This window comes from Heloderma suspectum, chromosome 9 (assembly GCF_057233095.1).
Source record: "Heloderma suspectum isolate Gila_16-S chromosome 9, 16-S_ref, whole genome shotgun sequence".
Taxonomy (NCBI): domain Eukaryota; kingdom Metazoa; phylum Chordata; class Lepidosauria; order Squamata; family Helodermatidae; genus Heloderma; species Heloderma suspectum.
The window spans coordinates 36,353,691-36,369,126 of NC_139466.1; the positions used below are offsets into that span (position 1 = coordinate 36,353,691).

General features: G+C 46.1%; 1 protein-coding gene and 1 long non-coding RNA gene across 6 annotated transcripts in view; one reads left to right on the forward strand and one right to left on the reverse strand.

The window, feature by feature from the left end:
• Positions 1 to 290: 290 nt before the first annotated feature.
• On the forward strand, positions 291 to 13,839 carry LOC146338602 (uncharacterized). Of its 2 annotated transcripts, XR_014784854.1 has the most exons (6): positions 291 to 417; positions 1,249 to 1,301; positions 4,086 to 4,203; positions 5,919 to 6,103; positions 13,094 to 13,203; positions 13,321 to 13,839. It is a non-coding gene; the product is annotated as an uncharacterized LOC146338602 (long non-coding RNA). The 2 variants fall into 2 exon arrangements; XR_014784853.1 differs by lacking the exon at positions 291 to 417 and having other exon boundaries at positions 1,242 to 1,301.
• Positions 10,695 to 15,436, reverse strand: part of ACSL4 (acyl-CoA synthetase long chain family member 4) — a 48,219-nt gene continuing 43,477 nt past the window's right edge. For all 4 annotated transcript variants that reach the window (XM_084814135.1, XM_084814132.1, XM_084814133.1 and 1 more), the window contains exon 16: positions 10,695 to 13,325. In XM_084814135.1, the coding sequence (XP_084670261.1) occupies positions 13,168 to 13,325 (158 nt within the window). In that variant the 3' untranslated portion in view covers positions 10,695 to 13,167. The remainder of the gene's footprint in view (positions 13,326 to 15,436) is intronic.

A 15,436-nucleotide genomic window follows, 5' to 3' on the forward strand; every position in this document is an offset into this window, starting at 1 on the left:
GGCTTCTATCAGTCACCATCTGGGTATCACTGATTTATAATACAGGTTCCTAGTGATGAACTAGCATTGATCCCATTAAATATTGGGTCCCTTTTAACTGCAGAAAGTGGTTTTCAGTTCTTGTTAGCGTCCCCCAGGATCAGCACCTCAGCAGGCTAGGGCTACGGTCCTAAAGACACTAACTTGGGAGTAAGCCCTATTGAACTTACTTCCAAGTAAGTGTAGGTTTCATGTCACCCTGATTCCCATTCTATAAAAAGGTGTCCCCAACCAGTCGTGTCCGACTCTAGGGTGCGGTGCTCATCCCCGTTTCTAAGCTGAAGAGCCAGCGCTGTCCGAAGACGCTTCCGTGCTCATGTGGCCGGCATGACTGAACACCGAGGTGCACGGGACGCTGTTACCTTTCCCGCCGCAGTGGTACCTATTTATCTGCTTGCAATTTCTTGCTTTCGAACTGCTAGGTTGGCAGGAGCTGGGACTGAAGACGGGAGCTCACTCCGTCACGCAGCACTCGGGTCTCGAACTGCTGTCCTGCCGACCTTCCGGTCCGCAGTTCAGCGTCTTAACCACAAACCAGTTAAACCAGAGGATACAGATCTACTTCACTGCACATCCATTCATGTGTAGATGAATGGATACTATAGGCTCAATTATGCCTGCAAGAAGTGTCTGAAGCTATTAGATAGCCTTAAGGAGAAATCTTGACATGCATTTTACATTCCTTTAGTCCCTGCTGCCTTTTTTTTGTGGATACACTGGTGGGAGGGGAGATTTGAAGTTTGGAACTTGTTGCAAGCATCTGATCTGGGAAAGGGAAATTGCCTAGATCCATCAGCCAGTTCAGAGTTTCTCCATGTACACAGAGCAACGCAGGATGACCAAAAAAGGCTCAGGCCGTGACTGTGTTGGAGCCTGTTTCTTACAAGGAGTAATCCAAAGAGCTACACAGAGGATATGTTAAACGGGTGGCTGCATTTAATGTGTCTGGTTCCCCCACCCCCTTTTAAAATAGCAGCTCGTGTGTGTGTGTGTGTGTGTGTGTGTATGGGATCAGGATTGGAATGGCAGTACATGGCTGGAGGAGGGGCAGTTAACTCTTTTCTCCATGCCGCATTCCTGACAGAAGTCACCCCCCTCCCCAAGTTGTCATTTGCACCATCTGCTCCCCTGCCAAAAGCTTCCGAATTCTTTTCTGCTCTGAATGTCTTTTCTGCAAATATTGCTTCTGTTATTCTCTCCATGTTGCAGAACTGGGACTGAGAGACAGCAGCTTGTCTAAGGCCGCCTGGTTTACAGCAGAGGTGAGACTTCAACCAAGGACTTGTTTCGTGGCTCAGTGTCTTTGCCCCTTCTCTCACACCTTAATCATGCGGTTAATTAATGGCAGAAGCACAAAGCAACCCAATCGCTTCCTGCTCTGTGAGTCCTTTGGCGCTAGTATTAATGTAACTAGTAAAATGTTTCACACGCACAAAAACCCCAAGTGTGACTTTGTCTTAGTGACTACAACGTGTAGGGAAAAAGTATGCAGCTGTTCAAACCACCAGGCTGTGCCCACATCACCTCTGTACGTGACGTGACAAAATGTGTGTAGAATGTGTGCAGCACTAAAATGTGGCATCCCATTCTCCACCTGTAGTCCAGCATGGTAAAATTTAGTCCAGCACCTCATTATCTTGCATGGGGCACACAGACCTTGGAGCCAAGTCCTGATGTGGCTGCCTTTGGCATATGGGACTCTCTGGGCCGCCAGACGTGCCTTTATAGACAAGGCTGTGGGCTTTGGGGACAGCAGCAGGCCTTAGGGCCCTGTAACAATGGGCTGTGATGAGGTGGCACATCTCTATTTGCTCCAGCTGAAAATGATTAGCGGCAAAGGTGGGTCACAGGATTACCCCTTTGCCCTTCTCCTGTCTTTGCCTCCAGGCTTATTTGCCACTTTGGCTTTGTGTACATTGCAGGCAACTTTACTCTTCCTTGATCGCACTGCTACAGTAGGGGTGGGGAACCTCAGGCCCAGAGGCCAAATCTGGCCTTCCGGGGTTCCCAAAAGCCATGCCCCTTTCCCCTGGCCCCACCCCCTTTTCCTCAACCACAACTGTTAGGTGGTTTACCAACTTTTGCACAGTTCCCCACACATTAGTCACTGGCAGTACGAACCATAAAGTAAAATATGCTGATTTTTTGGTATTTTTGGACCCACTCTTTTGTCTTTGGTCCCACGCACCCACCCACCTCTGGAGTGCAGCCCCTGAGAGCTTCTTTGAAATTGAATTTGGCCCTCGGGGTGAAAGAGGCTCAACACCCCTGGCTTACAGGGACACTTTGTGGAAATGATCAAGTGTGTTTCATCAACTAGGGGCAGTTTTTTCTGCATGCGTGTGAGCAATTAAAATATTGAGTGGCTGTACTTTGTTCAGTGTGCGCCAAGAGCTCTCTTCAGCCATTTGCCTGAACATGTGAGGGCTCAAAGTGTGCAGAGAGTCAGGGCCATGCACGCTGGCCTCACCCCATGCATCTCCCAGCCGTCCAGTTCAGACCTTGCTGTGTTGAATCATCTGAAAGGGAGTTCTACTGATAAGCAGGGTCCGCGATCGCATGGGGAGTTCTATTCGTGTTCAAGATAATGTGAGTACAACTCCCTTTTAGGCCCTCCCAATTCAGCACAGCAAAGTCGGAACTGGGGGATATGTGGCGAGCGAGCCCAGAGATATGTGGGGGCGGGGGGAGGCCAGCGCGCGTGGCCTCATCTCTCTATCCACGTTTAAGCCCTCTTATGTTCAGGCGAAGGCCTGAACAGGGAGAAAGGGTCTACAAAATGTAGAGAAGTGCAGGCTGCTCATGCGTCAAATCCAAGGTCTGAGTATATACCTCAGTACTGCAGGAGATTGGCTCCTAGTCTACAGAGCCAAAGAGCAGTTCCAGAGAAGCAGGTTGTTGTTGTTGTTGAGTCGTTCAGTCGTGTCCGACTCTTCGTGACCCCATGGACCATAGCATGCCAGGCCTTCCTGTCCTCCGCTCTTTTCCGGAGTGTGCTCAAGTCCATATTCATTGCATCGGTAATGCTATCTAGCCATCTCATCCTCTGCCGTCCCCTTCTCCTTTTGCCTTCAATCTTTCCCAGCATCAGGGTCTTTTCCAGGGAGTTTTCTCTTCGCATTAGGTGGCCAAAATATTTGAGCTTCAGCTTCAGTATCTGTCCTTCCAATGAGCACTCAGGGTTGATTTCCTTTAGGATGGACTGATTTGACCTCCTTGCAGTCCAGGGGACTCGTTGGAGTCTTCTCCAGCACCACAGTTCGAAAGCATCAATTCTTCGGCGCTCAGCCTTCCTTTTAGTCCAGCTCTCACAGCCATACTACTGGGAAAACCATAGCTTTGATTATGCGGACCTTTGTCGGCAAGGTGATGTCTCTGCTTCTTACTATGCTGCCTAGGTTTGCCATAGCTTTCCTCCCAAGGAGCAAGCGTCTTTTAATTTCATGGCTACAGTCACCATCTGCGGTGATCTTGGAGCCCAAGAAAATAAAATCTGTCACTGCTTCCATTTCTTCCCCTTCTATATGCCAGGAAGTGATGGGGCCAGATACCATGTTTTTTAATGTTGAGTTTCAAATCAGCTTTTGCACTCTCCACTTTCACCCTCAACAAGAGGCTCTTTAGATCCTCTTCGCTTTCTGCCATTAGGGTGGTATCGTCTGCGTATCTGAGGTTGTTGATAATTCTCCCGGCAATCTTAATTCCGACCTGTGATTCATCCAACCCGGCGTTTCTCATGATGTACTCTGCATCTAAGTTAAATAAGGAGGGCGACAATATGCAGCCTTGTCGTGCTCCTTTCCCAATTTTGAACCACTCGGTTGTTCCATGTCTGGTTCTTACTGTTGCCTCTTGACCGTCATACAGATAGGCATCCGGTTTGGAGACTGTACCATAGGCAGGGCCACTGGTCCTCCTGCCCCCATTTAGGGGTGCCACAATCCCCTGCAACCTGTACCACTCACCGGTGAGAGCTCCAGGTTTGGGGGCACCCTCCGCCTCCTCGCAATGGCCACTGTATAACTGAGGCTCACTTCTCCCTGCAGGCCCAGTCCATACCACCTCCCAGAGAGAGGACGAGGACGAGGCATGCAGGGGTTACTGCTCCTTCTGCTCGCTACAAGTGAGAAAGCAGTGAGAGGAGAGGGAAGATCAGCAGAGGAGGTAAAGACAACCCTGCTGGGGTGTGGGCCTCAGCAGGCACCCAACAACGTCAACCCCCGGCACAAGCTCTGCTGCCTTTGGGATGCCCTGTTTTAGAGCCTGGCCCACAGCCAGCACTACCCTGGGGCACAAGTATGTACCTTGCCCTTTAGCAGCGTTTACTGGGGCTCAAGGGAGCAAGGGGTCTTCTTTTTGCAGCCTTCCCCACCCTTGTGCTCTCCAGCTGTTTTGGACTTTGGCTCCCAGCAGCCCCAGACAGTTTGGCCAATGGTCAGGAAACCGGGGAGCTGTCGTTCAGAACTCGGGAAGGCACCAGGCAGCATTGATTCAATTTAAATCAGATTGATTTAAATCACAATTTAACTCGCTTCTCTGAAGGACTCGATTTTAACCATTTAAATCAGTTTACATCGCTAATGAGGATTCTATTTAATCATCATTTTTAGTAGAAGTACATTATTGCTAAACATAACCTTAATACCTACTCAAGAGTTGAAGCTTTCATGAGAAGGCAGGTACACAGTGGAGGATATGCGCAGCCAAAGTTTCCTCAGGAGTCAGGACTGCATGAATATGTTCCGTTCACTTTTGATTTCACTTTCCATTCCCCTCCCCTGTCCTTTGCCTTTATATCCAGACTCCGCCTCCTTGTTCAGATCTATCCCATCTCCCCAAATTCTCTATTCATTTACCTTCTCTATCTTCGCACTTAAAGAGAGGCCAAGGCCGAGATGGGGGGCGAGGAGCAAGAGAGCGAGAGCATGCCCTTCTGTATACCACCTGCAGTGCAGAATAGGACTGATCAGGTTATCTCTCATCTCCATAAACTGCTGTGAACATATTAATAGAATTAGATGTTGTATAATTAGTATTCATGGTTATATCTTTGACCTAGGCTCTTTTTTTTAACTAATTGTTTTAGGAAAATTTTGAAATCTGATTTAAATGTTTAAAAATCCAATTTTCTTTTAATCACTGATTTTTATCAACCCCGGTACCAGGCTGGGGAAACCTGCCTTATTGTAGAACAGGAGTGGAGAACCTCTTTTAGCACAAGGGCTGAGCTCAGTTTTGGAGAAGCTCCCAAAGGCCACATTCCAGTGGCAGGTGGGGGCAAAGGCAAAAGGGTGGGGCTGTAAATACACCCCCCCCCCAGCATATTGTCGCTTTAAGCTCTTACTAGTGGTAACTAAACCTAAAGAGGTATTTCAACCTTTTAGAATGGGGAAAAAACTGCACAAAAGCTGGGAAAGGGGGGGGCGCTATGGAGAACTCCAGAGGGCCAGATTCAGACCCCTGGTGGTCCAGATTTGGCCCCTGGGCCTGAGGTTCCCCACTCCTGTTGTAGAACATTTTGTGGCTCTGTATATGGTATTCTTCACAGTAGCTGTAAACCATCCACAAAAGCTTGGCTCAAGGCATTCAGAAGATCAGCCAACATTTTCTGATCTAACAGAGCAAGGTGTTTTCACACGACGATATCAACCAGCGTTAGGCTCTTCCTTTTTGTTTTTCTTTGCATGTACGCAGTTTTGCGTTGGCTTCTTTCCTGTCCAAGCATTGGGTTCGTGCCAGTAAAATCCTAATGGCATAAATGTTTTTAGAAGGAGCTACCTTATACAAAGGTATCAGGGGCTCATCTTTTTGCCACTGCTGACTGTTAAAGGCAACTAAAGCTCTGAGATTATGGTCTTGCTTTCTGCTTTCCTTTTCAGAGGCAGTCAACACATCAGGACACCCACCGCTTCAAGCAACATTTGTTTTTATCAAAGTTGGAACTATGAAAATATAATTTATCTGCAGGGCTTCTCACACTGAATCAGAACAAATGTCTGTCTAGTCCAGCATTCTATTCACATAGTGAGCAGTCAGCTAGCTGTGGGAAGCTTGCAAGTAGAACGTGAGTGCAGTAGCACCCCCTCGGTTGTACTCCTCAGCAACCTCTGAATATATAGCCATCACGATGAGTAGCCATGGATAGCCTTGTCCTCCAGGAATTTGTGTAATCCCCTTTTAAAGCCATTGAAGATGGTGGCCATCACTGCATCTTGTGGTAGCAAATGTCATGTTTCAACTATGCGCTGTGTGCAGAAGTACTTCCTTTTATCTGTCCTGAATCTTCCACCATTCAGCCCCCAAGCAGTTTTATTCTCTGCAGTAACCAATTTTTGCTGACCGGTCCAGAATGAAACCTAGTGTTTGCACTCTCCGCAAAACTTTGTTGTTGTAAAATAGGCAAGTGGTTTTCTCATAGGGGAAAGAAAACTGATCAATCAGATTTGATGAATACGTAACGGCCATGTTGGCATGCAATGCTAAGCCAGAATTCTGGAGAGTTCGGGCTTCTTGCGAAAAGGCTGCAAGTGGTGCATGCAGCCCAATTGTTCCCATTCAGCTCCTCCTGCCAACAGAAGCAGTTCAACCAGAAATTAAAAGCTGAGCATTACAGGCAATTTAGGCCTCCTGGTTTCCTGCTTTCCAAACAAGGTTTATACTTTCTGGCTTGTTTTAGTGTTATGAGCTAGGAGCCCTGGTTCGAATATCTAAAGTAATGCCTCTCCTTCTACCACTCTGTCTGTGACCTGAGGTCATCAGGGGAGGCTCTTTGCCAAGTTCCTTGAGTACATTATGGGTCAAGAAGGGAGAGAACCTTCTTGTACCATGGTCATGGTACGCAGACTATGGATTATCCTCTCCATGGCATTACAACTGGCACCAACATTGCAATTGTTCAGATGCGAGCTTCTTTATCAGGCATTTGTATTAGTTGATTTTGCCAGTTTTATTATATTTGCTACCTTTTATCATGTGGTGGTTTTAGTGCTTTATATTAATTTATATTTGTGCACTACCCTGGTATCTGCAAGGATGAAGGGCCATTTAAAAATGTTTTAATATACAAAATAAATATGCCATGCCTATTCATGGGAGGAGCCAAGCAAGAGGTAGCCAGTGTTCTCTGCAGTTCTGGCTTATGAGACACTCTATCTGAAAAGTTAGAGTTCTGTGACTTTGTGCCAAAGTAACTAGTTGAACGCTGTGCTCTTTGCAAGCCACTTTTTCAAGAACCATATGGAACTAGTTTCCCCCCATGTAAGCTTTCATTATTGTGTAGAAAAGCAGAGAAGCAATGCAAGTTGGAAAGGGCAATCCAGGCACAGCTTTGTGACTTTTGTGCTGTGAGCTTCCCGCTGGCATCTTGTTTGCTACTGCAGGAACAGAACGCTGGGCTAGTGAGGCCTTTGCTCTGATGCAGCACAGCATCTTCTTATAACTTGGCTGATGCCAGTTACTGGTTGTTGTTGTTCAGTCGTTAAGTCGTGTCCGACTCTTCGTGACCCCATGGACCAGAGCACGCCAGGCCTTCCTGTCCTCCGCTCTCTCCCAGAGTGTGGTCAGGTTCATATTCATTGCATCGGTGATGCTCTCTCTTTACAGCATCGGACTTTCTTTTCACCACCAGACACATCCACAGCTGAGTGTCCTTTTGGCTTTGGCCCAGCTGCTTCACTCTTTCTGGCGCTGCCTGGAAATTCCCCCTGCTTTTCCCCAGTAGTATATTGGACACCTTCCGACCTGAGGGGCTCATCTTCCGGCGTCTTATCTTTTAGCCTTGTGATACATTCCATGGGGTTTTCTTGGCAAGAATACTGGAGTGGGTTGCCATTTCCTTCTCCAGTGGACCACATTTTGTCAGAACTCTCCGCCATGACCTGTCCGTCTTGGGTGGCCCTGCACGGCATAGCTTATGGCTTCAGTGAGTTATGCAAGCCCCTTCGCCACAACAAGGCAGTGATCTGGTACCTACTATGAATTGTCCACTCTGCCTTCCCAGCTATCCCAGAAATTAATTTAGAAAGCTTTCAGTGCTTATTTCATGCAAATTCCTTCCAGTTATAAATGCAGCCTTCAAGCCAGGCTAGGAGTGATGTGTGAATGCGTACCTGAGTACTCCCAGCAGCTGAGTGGGCAGGAAGCTTCAGTCTGTTTCCTGCCTCCCAGCTGAGCAGAGCAGAGCAAGCTGCTCCAGCTGGTCCAGGGACTACAGAGCCAAGCAAGCTCCCAGAGAGCGAGCGACCGGGGGAGTAAACAGGAGTTGGCCAGGAGAGTTCGGCAGGGGAGGTCAAGGGGGAGGCCCCTAAGAACTTTTTTCCCATTTATTTGTCTTGCAACACACACTTCCACACCCGTGGGACTCTGCTTTTAACCTCTACTGAGTAGAGGAGCAGGCACAGGCTAGTCTAGAACAATCACAAAGCTAGACACAAAAAGGGAAAAGAGGCTATAGAAGGACAAGACTCTCCAGTGGTGGTGACCTGCAAGGTGTGTGCAATGTTTGTTTTCTTGCCTGAGAACAACATGGCTTACACCTGCAACAAGGGCAAGTTGATCATGTTGCTGGAAGAAAAAGTAAGTGGACTGGAGCAGCGACTGTCGACCCTCCAGGGAATAAGAGAACACGAAGAGTTCTTGGACAGAATGGGGGAACTACACCAGCAAAGGGAAGACCAGAAGCTTGAAGAGCAACAGCAAGATGAGGCAGAAGTGGGACATGCTGAAGAGAAGAAAAATGGAGTAGAGGATACTCCTTGGAAAATGGTGACAGTGAGGAGGAGAAGAACTAGACGCCACTCTGCACCAGTGGAAGCAGTGGAGCTGTGGAACCGATTCCAGGTACTTGCGGATGAGACTGGAGGACAGCCTGCAGAGGAAGAATCACAGGGGAACCTGCATGAGAGTCAGCAAGAGGCTGAAGGTCAGTCAAACAGAGGCAATGAAACCCAGGCCTACAACAAGAGAAGAGTGGTAGTAGTGGGAGACTCCTTGCTGCGTGGGATCGAGACCCAAGTATGTCGCGAAGACCTGTGGACTCGCCAGGTATGTTGTCTCCCAGGAGGACGGATTAGAGACGTGACTGAAAGGTTGCCTGCGCTCATAAAACCCACTGACAGGTATCCCTTTCTTCTCATCCATGTGGGAACAAATGATACCGCCAAGCGGAGCTACGAAGAAATCACGTCAGACTTTGAAGCTTTGGGAAGGAAACTCAAGAACTTTGGGGCCCAGATAGTTTTCTCATCCATCCTTCCAGTAGTTAGAAGAGGGATAGAAAGGGAATGAACAATACTCCAGGTGAATGACTGGCTATGAAGGTGGTGCCGACGAGAGAGATTTGGATTCTGGGACCACGGGCTATACTTCCTGGAAGATGGGCTGTTGGCAAGGGACGGGTTGCACCTCACAAAGGATGGGAAGAATGTGTGTGGCCACAGCATGAAGAACTTCATCAGGAGGGCTTTAAACTGAATCCTACAGGGAAGGGAGATGTAAAGTTGGGGGTAACAATGGACATAGGCTCATGCACTGCAACAGAGAGAACAGCTCTAATAGCGCCCAATAATAGTCTTCAGACACATGTAGGAAGAAAGCCAGATTATGAAGCACATGGTCTTCGATGTCTATATACTAATGCCCAGAGTATGGGAAACAAACAGAATGAACTTGAACTCTTAATACAAGAGGGAAATTATGACTTGATAGGTATAACTGAGGCTTGGTGGGATGACTCCCATGACTGGAATACAGCAATTGGTTTTGGACCGGCGGCCACTCACTTGTGGGATGCCACAGGGTTCCATCCTCTCCCTGATCCTATTTATCATCTATGTGAAGCCGCTGGGGGCTATCATCAGGAGATTTGGAGTGCGGTGTCATCAATATGCGGATGACACGCAGCTCTACCTCTCATTCAGATCTTCACCAAGGCTGGCCGTAGAATCCCTGTCCAAATGTCTGGAGACGGTGAGTGGCTGGATGGCGTTGCCCTTATTTTTGCCATAGTCTACGTAATCTTTACGTAGACTACAGCGACCAAATAAGGAACGGGAATGGCGGCTCCCTATGGGGGCCGCCATTATCCGTACGCGCTTTTTTTTTTTTTTTTAAGTCACCCGTGATAGGCTACGTGACGATTTACATAGCCTATCATGGGGGCGTTTTTTTTTTTAATTTACTTTTATTGGAGCGGCGGCGGTGGCAGCCGGTCGAAAGATCAGCTGCCGCCCCTGCCCCTGACGAAGACCCGACGAACCGCCGCCGGGACCCGTCGCCGGGAGGGACATTCGGGAAAGGCAAGTCCCGTCCCGGGGGGGGGGGGGGTGCGGAGAATTTCTCCCCGAAACTTTTTCGGGGGGCCGAACACGTTGGCGCTCAGCCCTCCGAAGTTTCGGGGAGAAATTCTCCGCCAACCCTAATTCCACATTGGAAAGTTCTTTAGAAAATACCTTCATGCACACTGAAAATGAAGCTAACCAACAAAGCCCACATGAACACCAGAGCAAAGGCACTACATTGGGAAGAGATGTACTCAATGCATTCTAGACTAACTTCACAAGCTGTTGTCTCATTTAAAGCACACCCACAGCTATTTACTGCACACACATGTTGTTTCACAACTTTAGTCGCCTTTGACGAAGTTAAAACAGCAAATCTGTGTCTAAACAAGAAAGCAATTTTATCACATATTGAATGTAACAGGCCTCAACCATGAGCTCATCAGGAAAACAATCCACTCATTGACAGGGGAAGCATTTCCTGCATATGTAAACAAGTGTATGTGTTTGATTATGAACTACCAAGAGGCATGTTACTGGTCCCAGCAGCCAGATTGGACCTAAGGGGTTTGGATCTCTACAAGGTCAGTTAGCAGTGGGCAGGTTTGGCTGGAGAAGCATGGTTGGGAGCTATCTAAAATATCTCTTGTGGCTTAAAAATTAGAATTGGTCCCTAAGGACAGCCAGTTCTGGTTAGAACAATGGCTCATAGATTTAATGACAACTAATCAGTGATTTGTCATCGCTTTGAATGTCAGCAGACCCACACATACACTTCACAGAAGGAAAAACTTGCCCAAGTTATATTTAAAACTGTTGTGTACTGAAACATTTCATTCAAAAATCCCTTCATTCTTTAGAAACAATACCAGATTATTTTTCTTTTGACCATAATATACCCATTTAAGTACTATGAATGAAAGAAATCTATTTTATAAATACTTTAGAGCCAAGTCAAAGTATAATACATTGCAATCAAGGGACACATCTGTACAAAAATGGAAGCAACATATATAAAAGGACTAAGAAAAAGTGCAAGTAGAACAGCATCAAGAATTGCCACATCTTATAGTATTTCTGGTTTAAGTGTGAACTGCTATTAGAGATACTCAAGCCCAGAGCATGAACTAAAAAAGAAGACACTCTGTTGATTGCAGCACACAAAAACACAAATCACAGGAGAGTCACTGCCATACTGTCTCTCCTCAGCACACTTAAGAATTTCCAGTTTTTAATCAACATTTTCACAAACAGAAAGAGACAAAAGATTTAAATACAGTATTTTCCCCTTTAGACAAGCTCATAAACAAAATCTTCCAAAGACAAGTTCATCACTCACAAATAAGAAATTCTGAGTTTTTACATGTGACCTGTCTTGTATGATGCATTAAAAGATAAACAGAAATGCCCTTTCAAAGTGAAACACAAAACATAAAGAAAAGGATTTAATTCCTGGTGTGGATGTACTTGGAGGAACAGGCACAGAGATCCCAAAATGTCACACTTGAGAAGTGCAAGTGTGCAAAGACAGAGATGGTCTACAAACGACTTTAGCCATCAAACATCTAGACCCACGATTTCAAAGGAAGTAAACTAGTGTAAATAAATTATCTGAAAACCCATGGGTGCCAGCATTACCATTACACGCTAGAGTAGTGTTAGAGATGGCAAAGGCCACTAACTTGTCATCGTTTGAAAGAGGATTTAAAATCTTTTGTGGCAGTGTCAGGATGCAAGTCTTAAGGGACAGGATGCATTTGAATGCTTATTACAAATCTTTCAGTTCTCCTTCTAGCTGTACTTGCTACCCTCTTGGGCACTAGAAATACTCTGAATATTGGCATGCAGAAGATCCCATTTGTATGGCTTTCCTTACCCCTCTCACATTAAATACAGCTACTTGTGAACAATTAAATAATGGAAATGATGTGGTCTGTGGTCAGTGAAGGGCAGAAGATAATGGAATGAAATACTGGCTTTTAAAGCTACACTTACAGTTCTTTAGGGTGGACTAAATAGGAGAAAATTGGAACTGGGTCCCTTAATACTCTCAAAAAAGTACCACAGATGTCTCTTTCCCAAGTATTTCCACAGAGCCAAAATGTCCTCTAGCAACCTGAACTATGGCCGATGCGTATTCAGTTAACTAGCAACAGAATACAGAACTTGTAGTAACATCGTTGCTCCAAAAATGTGCATTAAAACTCCACTGATCACTATACTGGTGGATGTTTGTTGAATATACATGGTGCCATTCCATAACAGTTGTGTGTTGGACTAACTTGGGTCTGTCAAGTTTTGGCTATGTGGAAGTACCATTTCAAGAGAGAGGAGCTTCCTCTCTTTGTCTCTTAGCGCTGCTAATGACAGTCAAGTTAAAAGAAGCTACTTTATCTAGCAAAGGACCTGAGATCGCAGATTTCTGAGCAGCATTCTGGAAGGTACAAGCTTGTTTCTGCCTACTCTTTCCATATACAGTGCATACATTAAAATCAGACTCATTTTTTCCCTCTATTTTAACCTCAAAGATGATTCTTATGAGTTAAGAGGAGCCACAATATAAAGGTAGAAACAATGGTTTATCAAGTGAGGGAGTTTCATATGAACACAGCCTTTCAGTACTGGGAGTGATCAATGAAACAATGGCAGTGGGTCAGTCACTTTGACAGCATCTTGGAAGTGTAGTAGAGAAATCCAGCACAGCTGTTCCTTCTTTCAAGTGGACTGTAGCATTCACAAGTTTCACAAAACACCACCTCTCCGTTTTATCATTACAGCCAACCTTTGGAGAATTTGTCACTCAGTCTTAGAAGGAATCCTGAACAGCTTCTGACTCAAGGTGCTTCAGAGGTTATTTACCTCCATACATTCGCTCAATGTCAGTGAGGTAATGGTTCTTCAGCTCCTTCCTTTTCAATTTGAAAGCATCTGTGACGAGGCCAGTCTCTGGAGTCCAGGGCTCTGGGCTTAACCGCACTTTGACTGGTACTTCAAATCTCTCCAGTTTCACTGCAGGAGGAATTTGAGAGAGAAAAGGGGAAATTAGGAAATAGAGACAACTTCACCACTTTCTGCCAAAAAGAACACACAGCTCCAACTGACTGTTTCCTGGGACTGCAGACTCTGGCCTCATCCATCAGCCAGAGAACCAAGGACCACTGGGAGACTGCGCCCCCGACTTCCAGGAAGAACATCACGACAACAGGGAGCCCAGTCTAACTCCAAACGTCAGCCAGAGAAGGAACAGCTGCTGGGAGCTTGGCTTGCCCTTCCTTGCCAGAAAGGACATGTATGAGAACCTAGAAACTAAGAATGGGTGTCTGAGTGTTGCTTTTCTCCTCCTCTCTCCCAATCGCTTTTCCTTTTATGTTGTGTATTTTAGAGTGTAAGCCTAAGGGCAGGGACTACCTTATTATTAATCTTTGTAAGCTGTTCTTGGAACCTTATTTTTTTGGCCAAAGAATGGGGTAAAATACTGTAAATAAATAACTAGATAAATAAATAAATAAAGCATATCAACATGACCAGCGAGCAGTATTCATTTACATGCAGTGCAGTAGACCTAAAGACTGGTTTGCCCAGACCAAGCCAGTTAAATCAGAATCGTGACTTTCAATCCAACCTCCAGGGGACCCTTACCACACAGGTTTGCCTGTCAGGGAACTCCTGAACATCTGCCATAGAATCCCAGTGCATTACAGAAGACTCTGGGGCAATGTAATAAGGGACACACTCAAGTTAAGTCTGTTGGGCATGTTCTAGGTCACAGTCCCAGCTCACATGTGAGTAACACTCAACACCCAGCTGCAGGTTGCATTTCAAGAAACCTCATCTCTTGTTGCTGATGTTTTCACTGAGGGAACCCACCCCCCACCCCCTGATAAACTTCCAAGGAACTCCAGGGTTTCCTGAAACACAGTTTGAAGATCCACTAAAGTATAGGAGTTTAGGCTAGTTTGGTTCCATTAATTTTGAATGGAACTGTTGGATTCAGTCAGAAGACTAGCGCTGTACTATTGCCCCGTGGTTCAGGTTCCCTGGATTTAAAAGCCTCACAGAAAGATACCATAGAGATCTGGACAAGGCACAGCCCAAAAGAGTGGCTTAAAAATACTTGAAATATAAACAAGTACGTAATTATACTGGTGATATATTCCTCCAGATAAATATTTAGATAATTCATCTCCTTTTTCAAAAGGCCAGTAAATACGGTACTGTGCGGTTAAATAACATGAATTAAATATTTATAAGAACAGGCGGATATTGTAAAGATCTGTTCAATGTGGAGGAATGTATCCTGAGCCAAGATTGTCTGCACCTAATTTGAGTTATGCCACCTTCCTAGAAGGAACACAGAGTTACTCCAGCCAAATGTAAGCACTTAAGTTGTCCTGATTTCAGTGGTGTAGTTCATCTTGTGCTTATACCTCTCCCACTGGAATACATGAAGCTTAATATGCTCACCTTTGGCTGGGTTGTGGGCATAATTTGTATCTGGAGAAGAGGATTTTTAGGTTGGGGTTTTCTCCTGAAGTTTTGGGCAATTATGGCTTAAAGAAGGCCAAGTCTGTATTATTCAGAGATTAGTTGATTAAGGGGGCAATCCTATGGCGATAGTCATCAGCCTCCGAATTTGGAGGCAGACGATTAACCAGTGCAGGGCAGCCAGAGCACGGAGATGATCCTCATCTCCTGCTCTGGCTGCCCTGCATTTCGGGCTAGACAGGTGGTTTCGCCTGTCCAGCTGGGGAGCTTTGGAGCAGGAGGGCGGGGGGTGGGTGGGGAGAGGCTGTGCAGTGCATACGAAACTGTGTAATGTGACTTCCGTGCTCTCCTCCCTTTCCTGCCCCCAGGACCACCCCTTTTCCCTATCTCCATACTCCATACTTCTGAGCACGGAGAGAATTGCACTGGCTACAAGGGGGCGGGGGAGGGAGCATGGTTTCTGGGAACCGAAAAATCTTATGGCCCTCTAGACAGTGTCTAGTAGCCATAAAATTGCTCCCTTAGAACTCCAGCGTCTGAGAGCTGACAAATCCTGTTCCCCATTATCTCTAAATAAACCTCTAAAATATGGAATTGTTAGCACCTCATATTCGAATACACGGACTGTTTCCAAA